The sequence below is a fragment of the Charadrius vociferus genome, unplaced genomic scaffold (assembly GCF_000708025.1).
Source record: "Charadrius vociferus isolate BGI_N301 unplaced genomic scaffold, ASM70802v2 scaffold455, whole genome shotgun sequence".
NCBI classification, from domain to species: domain Eukaryota; kingdom Metazoa; phylum Chordata; class Aves; order Charadriiformes; family Charadriidae; genus Charadrius; species Charadrius vociferus.
The window spans coordinates 4,205,211-4,224,570 of NW_009648550.1; the positions used below are offsets into that span (position 1 = coordinate 4,205,211).

A 19,360-nucleotide genomic window follows, 5' to 3' on the forward strand; every position below is an offset into this window, starting at 1 on the left:
TCTCACAAAGCCAGACCCCACAAGATTTCCATGCCCACCTCACCAAGCAGTCACAGAGCAGGGACACCATGCTGCACGCCTGAACTCATGAGCGGCATCTCCCTTGGTTTCAGGAAGAGTTTTGACCAAGCCAGGCTGCAGCATGGGGCTCTCTCAGCGCAGGTTTATTGTGTGCAGGTCAGTCTGAAACAAAGCACTATGAGAAGCCAGACTCTTCTCAGCAAGATATTCCACGCATCCAAAACGCCCATTCATCAGGGCTACTCTATCTGGCCTCACAGAAACTGATGATGACACAAGCACAGAGAAGTTGGTCCTTTTGAGTCATTGCTGAGATCTCAAGTCATTTACCTAAGCAGGTCAATATCTTCAAGCCTTCGAGCAGTAGGAAGACAGGTGACTGACATAAACATCTTTTTTTGATTAATTTTCTGACTTTAGCTGCTGAGTTTGGGAAGATCCCTAGCTAGGACAAGGTAAACAGTTACAGCCAGTTCAGGCCGCAGGGAGATAGCACCCACCAGCACAGAAGCAGCTGAACTCCACGGGGATGAGCAAGCTGCACAGCTAGAAAAGGCTAAGCCAGGCTCCCAGCCCTGCACAGGCAAACTCTACAGCGTGTAACAAGTGGTTTAAAATAGCAGTGTGTCCAACAACGGCACAGTCCCACTTTATCTCCAAAGCATCTGGTCACCAGTGAAGAAGGGCAGGAGAGCTGGCCAGACTTGGTCTGATCCTGACCAAATAAAATATGTAGGGCAACTACTGATCTTTCAGCACAGCAGATATTTATGAACAAGATCTTCTAAGGATCATAAGGAGAAGCTTTTCACACTTCCGTGCAAGATTAGATCCAAGGGGCTCAAACTCGGCCTATGAGGAAATCTGTGAAGCCCCACTGGATGTAGCAGGCAGGAAAAAGAAAAGTTGCAAACGTTTTGTCTTGAAGAATAAATCTAACTATACCTCAAATCAATTAAAAAAAAAAAATCACTAATCTGAGAAACCCAATATCAGGAGTCAAAAAGAAGTTCTTTCCATTGAGAAATGAGTTTTGCTACACAGGATGAGGAAAGATTTAGTTGTTTTCTTGTATGCTGCGGAACACAGTCCCTTCTTCTTCCTCGCACTCTTGGAATGAGGGACAATAGAGAAGAACAGCGCAATAAAAAAGGATTTTCTTCCTCTAACTCTGCTCACTATATCCCCTACCAGAGGAATCTACTTGGCCTTGGGGACTGTGAAATTCTTAAGCACATAGTTATCTTTGGGCACATCAGCTGTACTTAGATGCTTAAAGTAGGCATGTACTCAAGCATGCTGTTAGATTGGCGCCTTAACATCTTTTGTAAATAACTTCTATCACATTGCTTTTTAGAGCTTCAACTTTTAGCCACTTAGAAGGCATTGAACTGAAATTTAACATATACGATCATCATTCTCTGTGTTCGATTTGTATTACTATTTCAGATGACATTCAGGTTTAGCTTTTAGCTTTAGCAAAGAAGAAATGCACATGCTTTGCGGAACAGGACATAGTTTGTGTGAGGGTATAGATGAAAAAGAAATAATTGTTGAGATACCAGAGATCTGTTTCTGCATTTAAAAATAAGGGCAGCTTTACTGTGGATTTTCTTCTTTGCCATTTTTATTCCATGAAAAATTTCAGCTTAATTGTTAGAATGCTTACAATAATATTTTAATGCACCTCTCTGTAGAAAGAAGAATATATTATTATATAGCCCAAAGCTGCATGGAAAGATGCAGTGCTAAGAGTAGCCGGAGTGGTGGTGAATAACCTGTGATAAGAGGCCACTTCTTTGAGCTGTTTGGATAGTTTTGCCACCATTTGTTATTGTCAGCACATATAATTTTTACAGTACGGTATGAATTCTGACTGCAGTGAAAAGAATGCCTTCTACCACCAGTATGAATAAGATTTCATTCAATTAAAGTAACATGCAAGTATATTGTATAGTATTACATAGAAAGCTGATGTGCATTAAGTATGAATGCTGGGGTTGGGGGGAGTTATTGTACTAATGCTATTGTTCAGTGAGCAACTATTCCCCAGCATTAAAAAAAAAGAAAGCCAGGGAAATTAAATACAGAAATCAGAAATACGTACAATGTTTGATATTACCATACTGAAATTAATGTATTTACAATTTAGACTTTAATTTGCCCTATCATATTAAGTTTCACAGCATCTGAGTGCACAGAGAGAGAAAAATAGATGTAAACACAGGGAGAGGGATCCATAGAGTATCTACGCTGGAATAAACCCCCCTCAGACGTTATGGTGATAGGCACTATAGATAAACGTAGGGTAAATACAGGCCATATGATAGCATCAGTCTTTAAGTGCTATTCCCCACCGGGAGAGCAGGGAGAAGTTTGGTCTAGATGTGGCTGGAGTGATGTGGTGCGGTCCCCAGCTATCTGCTCGTCCTGAACAGCTCTGCAGGGCTCCTCAGCACAGCAGAAAGGTGAGCTACAGACTGGCTGACACCCTGGTTTGTGCTACCCCGAACTGAAGGCATCTGAACATATAGGGATGTATGGGGACACAGCCACAGCTGTTCCTACAAGGCAGGCCAAAAGTGTCTGGGAGCCGAGGTGTATCTTAGACAGCCGTTGTACTTGAAACCAATAAAAATGAAACTATTCTCTATTGAGACCTAATTAGCTTTTATATTCAAAGCCGTACTGCACATTTGTACATTGCTTATGAGTAGGACTAAAAAATATATGTACCATGACACTATACTTTTAAAGTGTCTATTGAATGCTTTTCCCATTCTCTAAGGATTGCCTCTTCCTTAGATGTATACATTCAGCGAATATGACAAGGCTAATTATTTTTCCCCGAAATGATCAGTGTGTGTCTCTAGCAGTTTGCACAGAAGCACGGACCTTGCATCTTCAGCCTCGGAACTTAAAAAAAAAAAAAAAAAACACAACTGCTTTCAAATCCTAAAACAAAAACCTGTTTGGTAAACAAATGCCCTGCCACGGGCTTTACAAGGTTTACTCTTCTATCAGAGCCCCTGTGCACGTATGAGCCTTTTTGCCATTTTTTTAAAGAGGGTTATATATTTTTCTGTTACCTTTCCTGCCTGTAAAGCAATCACGGAGAACGGCAGGAGGCACCATAAATATGCAAATTGCTGCCAGATAACTGGTTTCGCTGGTTCCGCCTTGGGAAGCGGCATCGCCGCCGCGGGGGGGGATCCGCGCAGCGAGGAAAGCGCTCCTCGGATTCCCACTCGTTCTCTAACTCCTGCCTGCGTTCACGCTCGCTCCCACGGCCTTTTCTGCCTGTGTTTGCGGGCATTGCTACTTCATTTCGCTCGCAAGGGGTATTTGAGTCCTCTTCGTTCGCCCTCAGAAGGACTGGCACTTTGATACTGCTTCTTTCTAATTACAAGGTCAAGATTTTTGTGTCTACATCAGCTCACCTGAGAGGTGCTCCCAGGCACAGGGGGGGCAAAGGACCGGCTCGTCGCGGTGCGGTGTTGCAGACCTACTTAGGAAAATCTGGGGACACTCACGTATGGATCGGTAGTCTGAAACACATGCTAAGGTCCTCTCTTTTCTAACTCGGCATTTGAGGGATTAAAAGGAACCACTGGTTTCCAAATTAAAGTATAATTCATGGTTAAACGTTTACAAAAGTACATGAGAACATTTAAAAAAAATCACAAAGACAAAAAGCAATCTTGTGTGGATTCTGGGTTTGCTCTGCTGTTAAAGTCAAAGCAGCATTGCTTATTGCACCAACAGTTTGTGGGGCATTCATCAAAACCATGGACTGGGCATCTGAGTATAAAAAAACAAACAAACAAACCCCCCCAAAATCATGAATACAGCTAATTTATAAGCATTCAGATGTGCCATAACTGACGCAAATATTCATATCAGTATAGTGGTGGCCTCATATAACACAATAAGATACAATTCAGACCTGTGACGGTCTATTGAATACATAATATGCATTTTTAAATTGCCTGGAAACGTATTCATACGGTAAAATCTAATGGTTCAGGCGGAGCTTTTACTCTTGATCAAATAATAAAAATTGTTAGAGACCACTCTGTCATCTCATTGCTCACCAGCCTCCACGAGAACTGTTTTACATTCCCATTTAAATAGGACAGGAGAGCAAGAAGGAAAACATAAACCACAGAAGAGTTACTACAGGCATTAACTTTTAAGCCAGAAAGGCAAGAGAGCTGAGAAAGAAAGCAGGGGAATTGTCTTTGTCACTCTGTACTATCAAGGTTTCCTACGGCTGAAGCCTCTAGACAGTGGATCACGGATCACGTTAGGACAAGGTTGCACTCACCAAGCCCCAGGGGCTGACTTGGACAACATGTCACCGTTCTGCCTCCAAAATACCTCCTTTCTGTGGATTTAGGTCTGCCAGGGAAGGGGACTAGCATGGACAGACAGAGCCTGTGGACAGATGAGACTCCCTGTGGGACAGAGTGGGTGGCGATGGCCTTGTCCGCGCAGAAGGAACCTGAAGTGCAGGCTGGTGACAGTAATGGTGATTACTATTAAAGCACAGAGCTTGTCATTACTGAAAACTTCAAATAACTCTCCTGAACTATATTTGAGACTTTTTTTTTTCATGTTAACTCCAGGTTTGATTGCTGGAAAAGGTTGACTGCTAGAAAAAGAAAACCAGTGCAGTGCACAGCAGTGGGGAATCGAAGCCCTTCTTTACCAGAACCCCTGCCATATACGTACTGTCACTCACCTTCCAGACACTCAGTACAACCATTCAATCTATTGAATCAAGAGACTGTTTGATCTTATCTGCATCTGTGAGCTGACTGTCAACCTGCTTAGGCTGCATATTAAATCATCTATAGTAGCTGTATCAAGCTGGGATGATCTGTTAATTCTAAATTTATTAACCCTTAGAGTGCAGTCATCATGTTTAATCTAGTGTAGCCGGCATTTATTTTACATGACTAAATCCTTCCTTAAGATACAGCTGTGCTGTAGGTTAAAGAATCATTAATGTGGAGGAGATGGTAACTGGGAAGAGCTCACTTTGATCTCTGAAAGCCAGCTGACAGCATCACTGCTCCAAACACATATGTGTGCGCTTGCGTCACGCTCCTGTGTCCAGCGCGTGGGGTGTGTGCACATGTGTATGCGCCTCATGACATTTCACACAGAGAGAGTTTTGCCCGAGACAAGAAGGAAAAAGAGAGGCCTTGAACGACGCCTCAGCTCTGTGCCTCTGTGAGGACTTAAAATCAAAAATGCCAAGTGACGGCACACCACTGCAATGCAAGTCAAGGGTGGCTGCAGGCAGAGTCCTGCCAGGACCCACCAACAAGTCGGCTCCCACTTCTTGATCCGTAGCTGCAATCCAAATCAATTCACAAACGTCCTCGGAGCGCTGAGGACGATGGGTGCTGCAGGACTCACAAGAAGTCAAGTGCTGCGATCTGTGTACATACAAATATACCCCCAGACAGACGCATATACAAATAATTTTAGATAGACATATACGTACCATCAATATGTTAATCTGTTCGTTACGCGCACGCACATCTCTCTCTGCCCCTCTCTCCTGTTATCTATTATCCTTGCACATTGCCGATGGTATCAACATATTCACAGCTTTTATTTCAGTTGCAAACTGCTAGGCATGCTTCCTTTTTTGGTAATCACGTGCCTGGTATCTCTCTAATGTAGCCTAATAACAATTTTAGCATTCAGATGAAGCGATTTCATTCTGTGACTGCCTTTTCTATTAGATTTGATTCTGAGAAGCCCCAGTGGGTGCCTCCGAGGCAGAGATCTATCTGTGAGGCTGCAACCGATTCAATAGCAGCCTGAGCTAACCTTGACCTTTCCCTAGACCCTGCTCCATCTGGTGCCAGCCTGGTCCCCCCCTTCTCCTCCTCCTTGCTTCACAGTCAGCATTGATCAAGGCGGAATCGAGCGTCTCTCTTCCTCCAAGGGCTGGACAGTTGTGGAAAGGACAGCACATTTCAATATATGGAAATGATCGAGCCTCTTATGCAATCATAAATCTACATAGAGCCTCGTGATTTGATATTTCATTCACCTCCAAAGGTTCTCCCCCTCCCTCCCCCCAGCAGGGATTTATAAACTATAAGACAACGGCTTTCCCCAACACCTGGAAATTATAAAGCTTGCTGTTTATTGGGAAGGAATGCCTGGCGATTTCATCTAATATACTTCACTTTTTTTTTTTTTTATTCCTTTATTTGCAGCTCACTCGGTTGTTTTCCCTGCACGTTTGGGTTTGTGTTTTTTTTACGGTGGTTATCTTTCCCCCCCCGCCCCGTTCCGGCGGTAGCAGCAGCCCCGCTAGAATCTGTTTCGATGCCGCTGTTGTTTTAGCCCCCGGTCGGGTGCCGCCGAAGCCAGGCGCAGGGCAGGCTCAGCCCAGCTCGGCGGCTCGCAGCGCACCCGAGCCCCGCCGACCCCTCGGGCCGCGGCTGCGGCCGGCCCGAGCCCCGCTCCTCTCCGGGCGGGGGCCGGGGCCGCTCGGACTCCTTTCAATAGCTGGAAACGAGCAGAGGCTCCTGCAATAAATCAGCGCTCGCCACTTTGTCATCTTCCTAGTTCCGCTTCATTTTCCTCTCCTCTCCCCCGCGCTCGGCTCCCCGCTCCCCCAGTCCCTTAAGTGGAAGCACACATCCCCCCGCCCAAGCACCCCCGCCGGCGACTTTGCCCGGCTGCCCGGGGCGCTGCGGAGGGGATGAGCCCCCCTCCCCTCGCCCGCCCCCAACTTCACTGGCTGCGGGGCTTTGCCTGCCGGCAGGGGGGGGGCGGCGGGGTCGCCCCTGCTCCCCGCCGACCTGAGGCGCTCGGCTGCCCACTACCAGGACGATTACTTTTCAGCTGGGGGGAGGGTGTTTAGGGAGCCAGCCCCCGCCGGGCTGCGGGGCCAGAGCGGCGGAGCGCTGCGGGCTCCCCCGGCGCCCCCTCCGGAGCGGGGAGCTGGAGCAGAGGCGATGGTGCCCGGCCCTTCCTCTTCGCTCCGAGGGGGCGAGTTACGATTTTTAATAACAGCCAGCCTGACTATTCTCGTTGAGATATACTCTGTGCTTAAATAGCCTTGCGTGCTCCCTCCACTGCCAGGACATTTACTTACGTTTACCAGCAATAATTTTATTTTTTCTTCCTAAGAATTCTGACATAACCACATTTTTTTCATCACATACCAGCCTTAAGATTATATAACAGCTTACGTAAAATTATAATTACAAGATAATATATGCAGGCTCTAATTATTATATAGAGTTTCCTGAGTATCTATAGCCAGGCACACAGCACATATGGTGAGAGTCGGTTCTGCAATATTTGCATAGCCAACACTTCTGGCTGTAGACACAGCGTAGAAAAAGGAATGGATAGATATTTGACAGTACATATGTATGAGAGAGATATATTACTTAGTGGGAAAAGGTATCTGGAAATATATTTCTCTCTGTTTTGGGAAATTTGTTTTGCTTTATCTCCACAGGTAGTAAAAAATAATAGGAAGAAACTGTGAATTACATTGAAAAAATAGATATATTCAATTTGTCAGTTTAATATTACACTTCCTTCCTGCAATACTACAAAGATTTAGAACACTTCCAAAACTTTCAGCTCTAATCTGTGTCTCGTGTTTGTTTAGAGGACCTGCCACCACATGCCAGCTAAAAATGAGTGTCAATTAATAATAAAAACCACTCTTCCTTATTTCTGCACTCAAATAATTGAACAGGTTTTGATAAAACCACAGATGCAACAGTGAGAATTTTCCAATACACGCGGTATTAACAGTTTTCATTCTAAAGCACCAAAACTTCCCAAAATAGAACTGCTGAATATTTCTTTATTATACACTTCAAATATAAAGAAAATTCAGCTCCTTAAAAAGCATGGTTTGTTCTACTAGCAACATAGCTAGTGGAAACAATCTGAAATCTAGGCGGTTAAAGTAAGTGTGCTATATTATTTGTGGCCTCCAAAATTAGAAATAATTTGAAACAAGAAGTAGGAGAGATTTTAGCTTGTTTTCCACCATGTGACAAGTAACTGGGAAACATTCGCCCTTAAAACGCAGCAGGATTCATAAATTCTTTGCTTTCTGAGCTACCTGAGCAATCATGTAACCTCTGCAGAAGTGCCTAAATGTGGCTTGTTGTGGAAAAGCATATTGTACTTATTAGTAAAATGTGAAATAGCTTAAAAACAATTTGAGCTATGAATTGCCATCTGCTCAATGGGGGGAAACAAAGTAACTGAATATATTTTCTCACCTTTTTTTATAGTAACATAAACAACAGTCCAGAACACTATAAACTTCTAGCAGTACGAAAGGTGTTTGTACAGTTCATCACACTTCAGCTCAGGACTTTGTTCACACTGTTATATGCTATTTTTTTTAATTATCTGCAAATGTCTCAAAGTTTCCCCCCCCCTATTAAACAAGAGGTCCTTTTTAATTTCAGGGATTAAAAGTTTGATGCCGCTTCCCACACTGTACTCTGGAAACTGTCCTTGATAGAGACCTACCCTGACATCTATGCATGCCTTCAGATGCCAAAGGTAAAGCAGCGTATATAACTTGTTCTGGTTCTCTGTATGGGAGGGGAAGAGGGAAGGGTTTATGTTATGCAGCTTTTATGTAGCACTTTGCATCACTAGTATCCCTTGAAAGAGAAATTCATCTTTGTCCTCTCTCTGCCCCTGCCCCTTTTTTGCAGAGAAAAAACAAGGAACCGAAGGGGACTGCTTCCTCTGGTATCGAGCTTTGCCAATGCTGAAAGCACATTCCTCCAGTGCCTGCAAACTCTGTGACCTCCCCTAGTGCCGTCCACGCTCTGAAATCAGCTCAGGGCGCAGGGAGGCCTCTGCCCATCCCCGGATAAAGGCCCCACAGCAGGGCAGTGCCTGCCCTGGCCTACACCGGGAGCAGGACCCCCTACGAGCACTTAGGGAAACCATCCGTACTGGCAGCTGCCTCTCACCACACAAACAGAAAGAACAAAGTTTTTTGTTTTTTTTTTTTTCTCCTACTTAGCTGGAGTTATTTCTTTGCTGTCCTTCAGCTTTATGCACCTGGGAACCCAGACTTTTTTTAACCTGTTTATTCTTGCCTAGCAGCAGCTCAGCTAACCTGCCCTAAACACTCTGCTCCTACCAGCTACAGATCGGAAGGGAGAGCGTTTCTGGAGTGCAGGGAGCCCTTCAAACCAAACAGCCAGGTTCGGGCACGTGGAGGACATGAACTGGAAGATCTTGACTTAGAGCGAGTTTCGCAAGGAGCACGAGGACAGGAGAGCTGTGAATTGTTACGGTTCCATCCCACAGGACAAGCACGTGTTAGATGGTAATTCTGCAATGCAGAAATTGTCTTCATCTGCCTAATGCCTGATGCTTTCTCCTTCCCGAAAGACTGACTTCTCAAAAGCACTGCTTAAAAGTAATAACAACACAAGGAGCAGCTTTTCTGCTCCCTTAGAAATTGTCAGGAGTATAAATACGCAGTAAGGGAAGAGGAGAATTGAAAATTTAACAACAGAAAATGGAAATACAATGGCATAAAAGTTGCCTGCACCCCCAACATTTTAATTTCCGCCAATGCCCCTAGTAGGGCTGGGCACAGCAAACCGCCTTGAGATTTACATGCAAAGCTTGAGCTCGCTGCAATAGCTGTATCATAGCACACGCCTAGGTGTTCTACACCTCACATACAGATCACGCTGTAGTATTAAGATTCAAATCACCTGTCCTTCGTCGCTAATAAAAATGAAATATATTAGGGGAAGTTTGAATACAATGGCTTGACAGAGCATGTCATGTCTCACACATGAAAAATGCTACGACTGCACAATCAAAAAGTAGCTGCCCATTTTTCTGGCATAAGATTTTCTGTTTCAAAGGGCAAAATGCATACTTTAAGATGAGAGGTAAGCTTGAACCCTTAAACTCCTACAGCCCCTAAGAGTGCGATGTGAGGCCAGCTCAGAACTCCCTGTTATGCTAAAAAAAAAAAAAGTATGCTTTTATGAGACTCCCAGACTTTGCTTTGCTTTTCGAGTGTGTAGAACATAAGAAAAGCACAAGAATCAGTGCTGTGCTTCAACTGGTCCTTCCCCAATTAAGAAGTTGCCACAGCAGAACACCACCCTATGGTGGAAGTTCCCAATATGGTCATATTAAGGGTTTGACGGTGTTTCCATTCTAAACCTAAGCTATTCTAGCCTAAGGCCTAGACCTGAACAAAAGCTTTCTGGAAAAGAGTGTGTCAGCCAGGTAGATGAGCGCATCTCCTGAGAGCTGACAGGGCTGGTGGCTTTTTCAGGAAGGCAAGAAGCCACCCAGACTTTGGGATGGAAAGCATGTAGAACAGTACCTCTGTGTTACAAAGCAGTCCACAGTAGACATCTGATAAGCAGCATGCGACTGAGATGCAAACAAAGCACAGGGACTGTCATTAAGGAATGACGCACAACAAGTTATTTTGTTCTGCTGAAGTATTGACACAAGGATGGACATTACCAGCTCCTCACCAGTGCTCAGTCTCTGTTGGAAACTGCACCCCTCTCCTAACTGAAGGGATAGAACTGATTCAAAAAGGTGTATTAAAGCTCTAGGTGCTGGAGTCAGAAACATTTGTAAAGCCTGTTTGGTGTGGATTCATGCAATAGACAGCAGCTGCTCCAAAAATTGCCTCCACTTCTAGGAAGAATGATTTAAGAAATTGCCAAGAGCCTGATCCCAAATAGCCTCTGGGAAAGCCCCATAGAGGTGTATCAAGTGTGTCTTCAAATCCGCCACCTTAACAGGTAACTCTGATGTTGGTTTTCCTCAAGAGACACAGGCTCTGGGGTGCCCTCTTCCTCCTGAGCTTGTCCTTCCTGAGATAAGGCTGGTAGCAGAGGGAGAGGAGGAAAACTTAATGTGCCACTGCTTCCATACCTGTTCTGCAGATAGTGCGAGGACTTTGTTCCTCAGGACTGTCCATTTGGCACCATTCCTGAGCAATAAAAACTCACCTGCAAAGTATTTTAAAGCAAACAGTTGGGGTAATGAATACCTTAATACTCCTGTAGCTAGACAACAATACCAAATAGTAATTACACTAAAAACACCCACTCAGTGAAAAGAACCCAAGCTGACATACCAGCTCCTTCAAGCCAGCAGGAGACAGGACCCCACAGAGGCTGTGTGTTCACCTCACCGGGGGTGACTCCTTGTGTCACTCCCCAGCAATTACCCATGGCTGATCCAAGCACACTTTGCAAAAGAAGAGGTGTTCCAGCAACCCTTGAACCTAGTGAAAATGTGAGCTGGCCACCAGCACGGTCTCTTAGAAAGTAAACGGAAGTTTTGCATGGGTGTGTGGGGTCAGGCATCAAATATTCTAAAAAAAATAGGGTTCTACACTGTATCACTTTCCTAAATCTTTTTGTGGTCTCTGCACAAACTCTCTCCCTGCCTTCAGCAAGGTCACTGAAACAGCCTCAAGATCAGCACACTTCACGCACAAGATTAATAGCTGATTTTGTAAGATACCTGATAAACAAATTCTGATCTTAAATGCTAAATACTTTTTTTTTTTACCAGGGCTATTATTTAAACTGAGAAATACAGGCAGAAATCTGAAAATTTGTCTTAAAATTACTTTGTTATGATCTGTATTATTGTTCTTGCAGTTGTCCCTTTTTAAGTGATTTTACAGTAGGCAGGCTTGAGACAACACAAGACGATATACTCTGTGGAGAGCTGCATCCTGAGCTCTGAATTCTTTGATTTGGATTTTGTTGGTTCAAGAACTGATCCCCATTTTTTTTACTTTTGAAACTGTTTACTGTATGAATGTAAAATAATTACTGAAACTAGGTGTATATAAGCACTGTACCCAAGGAAGACTTATAGTACCTCAGAAAGAGAGAGCACTGTGTGGAGCCTTTTTTTGTTGGTTTTGGTTTTTAGTATAATATATTCAATTATTTCATGCCATTTTATGTAATTTTACTTTTATACCCTCCACCTGAACTGAAAGCAGTATCAATTCATAACCTCCTTCTAGTTCAAATCATGCAGGTAAAAATTAGGTCTCTTACTCTTTTTAAAATTAAGTGTGTCTTCCACTAAACTTGAAGGTCTTTTTTCATGAAAGCAAGTGCCATTTGCTGTGTGTGGCTATTTCAGTGAGCTAAATATTTATTGAAAGCTCAAAGCATTCACTAGCCTCATTTTCTCTAGTTGTTGCATTCAGATTAATAAACCCATTTCCTACTTAAAATGAAAAGAGAATTCAGAAATGTTTAGCACGAAGTGAAAAAAGCAGCAGGAAAATGACTAACAGATATGAGCACATTGCATATTTATTTTGCCCTGTCAATTATTTTTAAAGAATTCCCTGCTTATGGAGGAAGATTTTTAAAAGACCTAGACTATCAAATAAAGATGTCCACAAACACTGGTTTCTTCATTTTTCCTCATTTTGGAGAAATTGAATACTGTAAGGGTTTGGGTTTTTTTTCCCTTTATTATACTTTTGCCAGTGCTGGAAAAAAAAACCCAAATATGTTTCAAGGGTCATAGAATAAACTTGCATAAAAAGTTTATGACACTACAGTGACGCATTTATAAAGCTGAATACTCATTGGCACTTGCAACATTAGGAAATCGCGAATATCGGATGTTCTTCGCAACACTTCCAAGCAGCAGCCACATATAAAGTTCCGTAGGTATCAACTACTCCAGGGTCAGCAGTGGCTCCAAGTAAACACTTTCGGAGGCCTAGACCTGGAGGTAATTTCAATGTGTTTGTATCCAGTCATGAACACACAATCACCTATTGAAAGTGTCTGGCTTGGAGTGCAGACAGATGGAGAGCACAGAGGTTAGTACAGCCAGGCCTCAGACTGACCTTTGCAGAGAGAATTAAATCAGTCTGACCTTGTTGTGAAGCCTAAATTATATCCATAGACCCCCAAATAATGCATCTTTAATACATCTCTGCCCTCTTTTTACCAGCCTCCTTACCTCGAGGGTATCTTGTTTGCTAACTACTGATGTTAAATTGCAGCTATTTATGCTTACATTTGTGACCTCGGTGGACATCTTGTCACATTTTTCATGAACACTTCAAAAAATAGAGAAACATTTATATAGAGAGAATTTATAAAACTAAGATTTGTTTCACTTAGGCGCAAAACAAACATGAATAGGAAAAGAAACTTGCTTCAACCAGAGGGCACTGTATGCGTTGTATAAGCCTAACACAATAGTCATTCTATAATTCTGAGCTTCAGTATCATCCATAACCTATCATCTGGACTGCCTGGAAAACAGAACTGTGCCACGTAACAGGATTTCCAATATCTTAGAAACACATTTTCTTCTCAGATATTTTTAATATTTCAGAATTTTTTTAAATTCAAAATAGTACTAAGAACAGAGTAACCCCCGTGACACCTGTCAGTTTTGGTAATACAGACCTCTGGACAAAAACAATACCGAGTCTACAGGCTGGGATCTCAACTGGAAACTAGCTTCGTTCAGACTAGGAAGCATTTAATTGGCACTGCTGTTGACTGTAACAGCAGAGGAGCCCAGTGGAAGTTCAGCGGAACTGCATCCCTTCCCACCAGCTAAAAGTCTGTTTTGTGGTTTACTGTTGCACGTTAACCCAAACAAAAGGTGCTTGGAAGAAGAGCTCTTAGACCAGGATGTCACTTTCCAAGTACCTTTATTCTGAGGTGCGTAGAGTTCCTTTTTGGCTTCTCTGTTAATCAAAATAAAACTTTGATTTAAACTACAGAAAGGAATGAGGTTCAATCCCTCTGCAATTAGTTTGGGATTTTGGCTCTGCCACCATCTGTCTTTGTAATCTTGGACAAGTCACCGAGGCCTACAACTGGGAATCCTCTGGGAATCTCCATATGGAAAGCTGTGACTATACAGGCTGGCCAAGTCCACCATCCAGAAGGGTGGTACCACACCACTTCTGGGAACACTTTTCCCAGCAGCGGTGAGCTATTAGGGTGGCTCACCCATCTTGTGGAATCACACCTGTCCACACAAGAGATGCTTCCACCCCAGTTTGGCACTGCCACCTTGCTGACCTCATTCAGCTCTCTAAGCCAAGAAAAAAAAATAAATTGTTACCTTTTGCCAAGACAGTTTTCTGCTAGTTTAGCAAGCTGTATTGAACAAGTGAAGGGAGAGGTGAGCACCAGAAGCAGCACATAACAAGAGCACACAGCTGCAGGGCGGAGAAGAGAGCAAACCAGTGCAGTACCGATTTAAATCAGCTACAGAACCACACCATTAGATTACACTGCTGATGAAGGTTAGGTTTGGTCTAATACTTGGCACTGAAGCGCTGGAACACAATCTTTCTCCCAGCTTTGCTCTGCAAGAGGAACGGACAGATCAGTAATTCCTTAAACTGAGAAAAACCCAAACCATTAGAACTCTGCTATTTGCATCACTAAAGAGCTGGCCTCCAGGAAGGGCTACAACAATAACACTCCTCAGATATACTGTTAAGAGTAGCATTTACAGGCTAAAATAAAAATTAATCTTTTACCTCTTCCCTGTTAGATTAAACAATTTATTTTCAAAATAGATGCAACATGGTGAGCTACATCCCAAACTGCCCACTGTTAACTCTTCAAGCAGCTCATTCCTTACTCCAGAAACAAGTTTGGGGATCAAGTCAGCCACTCAGCATCCTGCAGATCCCTCACTGCCGATACAGTCAGTAAGCATCCCTAATACTTTTACCTGTGCTGAGCGAAACCTGTCCTCAGAAAGTAAGAGCTGTTGGTCAAAAGCACCAGCCCTGGACAGAGGAGGAGTCACAACTGCATGCAACGGAAACTATATGTTATTTTAATAGGGCTTCTTTAACTTCCAAGCTACAGATTCTACTGAGAACTGTGTAGGGGTAATATACTTGAAAGACAGAGATCAGTGCAGCCCATGGAGCTGCGCTGTTTGCATTTTCTGCCTGCAAATGTGCTAGAAATCCCCATAAATGGAAGTTTCACATAGCCAAAAGCACACTGCAGAGCATGAGCACAAAGCTCAACCATATTTCCTGCAGATTCTTCCTGCTATTTTACAGGTCTTCCAGATAAATAGATTCCCGTATTTCAAGGAACAGGAATAGAGGCTGACTACAACAGCAAACCAGTCCGGGTCTGTCAAGTCCCCTCAAGCCAGGGTTACTGCTGCTGTTGCTGCCACTGAATGAGTGCTTGGGGTGGCTGCTGCAGCCCAGGTTGGAAAAGCAGCTCCCTTCTGACAGCAGCAGTTGTTCCCCGTTTTCTAACCTCCAACAGTTCCAAAGTCACCAAGCCTGGTCCCAAGATCTCACAGCTGAGGCAGCAAAATTTAGTCTTGCCAGCTCTGCTGAGAAGTTTTGCTCCAGCTCTGACCCCACTACTCTTAGTTCTTCCTCTTCTTATATGTGGTTCCCATGTGCTTCTCTACAAGGTGCATGGAGCAAGGAATAGAGCCCCCAGGAGTGAGTACATACCTATCTGTGTTTGCCCAGCCATGGAAGGAAGAGACAATCACAGGATGAAAAGGATACTGGGGAGAAACAGGCCAGGGAAGAGAGGCCTGTGTATCCAAAAATCATTTAATCCTCCAAGGCTGCAAGCTCAAAAAAAAAAAATTAAATATAATCAAGTCTGATCTAAACAGTCGTATAGGAAACAATGAGTACAAACTACTACCTGCTTCCTTTGGCTATACAAAGCAAAAAAGCAGTGATAATCACACTATTTGATTCCATGATCTGATTCCTGTGTTACCTTATTTCCCAGAGACTATAGCTCTACGTACCACAACATGCCTGTCAAGATGTGGATTTACAGGTTACGCTGTAGTAGAACCTGCTGGTTTTCAGCTCCAATCGACATTTGCTTGTCGGTACATGCCTGACAGAGTTGCAGTCCAGATTAGGAAACATTTGTTTATGCCCCAAAATCCCCAACATATTTCTCCAGCTCTGTTCCCAGTGCTGAGCTCCATGCCACTCCAGCTCACTGGTAGTCGGCTCTCACACTGCTTCCTGGTATAAAATTGATTAGAAGCAGCATGAAATGTCATCAAGCTGACCCTTGGGAGGCTGGGCCCACAAATAGCAGAAGGGAAAAGTGGCCTTTTGATTAAACTTTCAATTGCCAAAAACTGTACATTTCCCCTCACCATGCATGTGCACACACGTTGTAAGTCAAGATAAGTCTACATGAGCTGCAGACACAACAGTGAATTTAGTATAGGCCTATTCGTACCAACATTAGCGTTGCTGAAGTCAGCAGGACTCTTGCCATTAGCTTCAGCGGTGGCAGGAAAGGGGTCCTTTGTTCCACTTTTTATTTCGCATCTTGTTCTTCCTGGTGTCGCTCAGCTGATACCAGAGAGAGGATGTGAAAGTAATGCAGAGCAGGCCCAGGCTGGCTGTTTGTGACATAAGAGCTGGCGTGGTAGAAGTGGTGGCAGCTTCTTGGGCAAGTAATGCAGACTTTCAGGCATTCTATGAAGCCCGTGCCAATGTGTTTTTGGGGTGGTGTTGGGTAAGTGCACTCTGTACCTTTCCAAGGAGCTGTGACTGTCAAAAAATGACCAAAAAGGTCTTCTGGTAGGGTCCTGAAAGACTCAGGTCCTGCTCTAAGGAGACAAGTGAGCCACAAAGGTTTTCAGTGGGAAGAAAACCAGCAAAGAAACACATCCTCATGTGCCCCCATACTGATACGAACCTCTGATAATACAAATCTGATTTACATATTCATATATTTATGTGTCTGACTGTTCCCATTTCAAAGAGCCTTATTACCTAAATGGCTGCAGAATAGCCAGATGCAAAGGAATGAGGGAAGGACAGAATAGCAGACTTTGGAACCTGAATTTCCAGGCCTCAGTAGCTTTGCCACAGTCTTGTTCAGATAGGTTTTTTACTCTATCCTAGAAATGCAAGCCTACGTCGAGCCACTAGTACATATAGCATCTAGGGGTTGAAACACAAATGTTTATATCTTCAGGTCCAATATTTAGAGCTCATCTCTCATCCAGGTAAAATCGGTGATATCTAGCAACAGGCCATGAGCTGCTGCCATTTTGAGAACTCCACCCCAGCCAAAACCATGACAAGCATACATCAAAATTTATCACTGCTTTCCTGGACAGTTCAGTGCTGTCCGAGACCAGAACCTGCCTCTGTGGCATGTGTCTGGGCCACAGCAGGATCCTATGGTTACTTTTTTGCATGTCAACAGAGCTGCAATCAGTATAAAACTGGGTGGGTTTTTTTTAAGCATACAGATGAATGACAAGAGCCAGGCATTATAATAAATAACGATTACTATTATTCTGAAAACAGGGCTTGAAATGAGCAAGCAAGAAGCTAACCATATATGCTGATACATATTCATTCCACCTCTTCTCAGGCACACTTCTTTCTCTTTCTCTCTTTTCAGAGGATATGGGGACCTTTTTGTCTCAACCTCAGCTGTAGTTCCTCAAAATTTGAAAAGAGCAGCTCCATTGCTCCACTATCACTTTTTTTTCTCCATTTCTTTTCCTTTTCCCTTTCCCTTCCCCACTGTCTTCAACCACTGACTTTACAAGGTGTATAATAAACTGGAAAAAAATTTAGATAGTTTCCAGAAGACTTCTCTGGTAATTCTTAAGGATTACCAAGTCCATCATTGAGAAGGTATTTAGGAAGCAATAGAAAGAAAGAAGAAAAGTCTGACATGCACGGTAAGGCACATCTGTCTTGAGCAGGGAGTCAGGATTCAGTCAGTGCAGTACGGTGTCACTATGTGGAGCCTGCACACCCACAGCAATTTAAGGATATTTTGGTCAGCAGGTGGAGACCCCAAATACACAGTAGTTTAAGACCAGATTTGTGAGAGGCAGAAATTGGAATCACAATCTAGGGCTGTTGTTTAACATTCTACATATGTGAGATAGAGAACGAAAGAATAAGAATTATCTTAAAATCCCTGCTAAATCATGCCCTGCTTTCTCAAGGCAACCTCGAGCTTTAGTAGTTCAGACAGATTCTCTAGCTGACAATTAATATTAATGGGTAGATTTCACAATGTGGCATTATCACACTGTGAGATGGGTGGGCATACCATCTGGGTTTTGGCAGGTATTAGATGTAATCAAAGGGATTACTTGGCTCAGGGAGAAACAGAAAACCTTGGGTTTGTTTAGGCTTTTTCTTCTTTTGTTTGGACGCAGCTCTAGGTGTACTTAACTGTTTTCCCCTTGTCCTTTGTTTCGTGTGATGAGCGCTTCTGAGTTTACATGGGAAATGAGAGCCAGATACTCAACATATTGTATTAGTCAGAGTCCGGACCGATTTCCCCGAGAGCCTCTCTCTTTCTCATGCATTGTTGTTTTGGGATCGATTATCAGCTCGTTTAGGGGTCCGCTGCTGCATATTAAAAGGTTAAGCTGCGAATTTAAGCAGTGAAGGAATTAAAGGCAAAATATATTTAGATAATCAACCAATCGGACCTTTTTCAAGATAGAAGCTGAAGAAATCAGGTGTGTGAACAGATACACACGTTAAGAAAGAGACTTTGTCCTCTTCTTCCCACAAAGCAAATACTAAGTGCCAACTTTCGGGGGGGAGGAAATTCCCCTCCCTCCCTTTTCCTCCTCCCAACCCAGGTACAACAAGCCCCCGAGCATCAGCAACACTAAAGGGAAGAGGTTAAGTTTTAAACTTTGGGAAAGCTATCGATTTGGCAGGCTTTCTCCTCTCCTGTCTGTGCCCCAGCTGATTGTAACTAAGTAATCCTCATCAATCTGTGGTAATGCAGGACCATGTTTATTGCTGTAGTAGTTAAGTTGTTGTTAATTTTACACTAAACGGTTGTTATGATGATGAATGAGTAGCTCGGGCTGCCACCCAGGGGACTTCAGCCACACAACCAACAAAAGGGAGATCGGAAAGGGAAAACCGGGGAAGAGGCAGAGGGCCCACCCGATAACTTTTTGCAGGACCTTAAAAAAAAAAAAAAGAAAAAAGAAAAAGGAAGAAGTCGATCTTCTGGTTTGTATTTGAATTTGGATGCTGTGGGGTAAAAGGTGCTGCCTAAGTGTAATTGCAATTCTTTTACATACCGGCTGGGATCAAAGAGGGGAATGAAAGTACAAGTGATTTCCCGCCCCGGCCCACTCCGGCCTGGCAAAGCAACCGCTGGGATCCTGCCCAAAAGCATCACGCTCATTTGCTCTTGAAAAAATTCCGTCCCTCTCGGGGTTTTCCTCCGGCGTGAAGGTTCAATAGCGTAACCAGCGAGCTGCAAACGCTAGCCATGAA

The 19,360-nt window shown here is 43.6% G+C and overlaps 1 protein-coding gene across 1 annotated transcript in view; it reads left to right on the top strand.

The window, feature by feature from the left end:
• Nucleotides 1–4,443: 4,443 nt before the first annotated feature.
• The window catches only part of PAPOLG (poly(A) polymerase gamma), an 84,688-nt gene continuing 69,771 nt past the window's right edge, over nt 4,444–19,360 (top strand). The window contains exons 1-2 of the mRNA XM_009886074.1: nt 4,444–4,546; nt 9,151–9,379. Of these exons, the coding sequence (XP_009884376.1) occupies nt 4,444–4,546; nt 9,151–9,379 (332 nt within the window). The remainder of the gene's footprint in view (nt 4,547–9,150; nt 9,380–19,360) is intronic.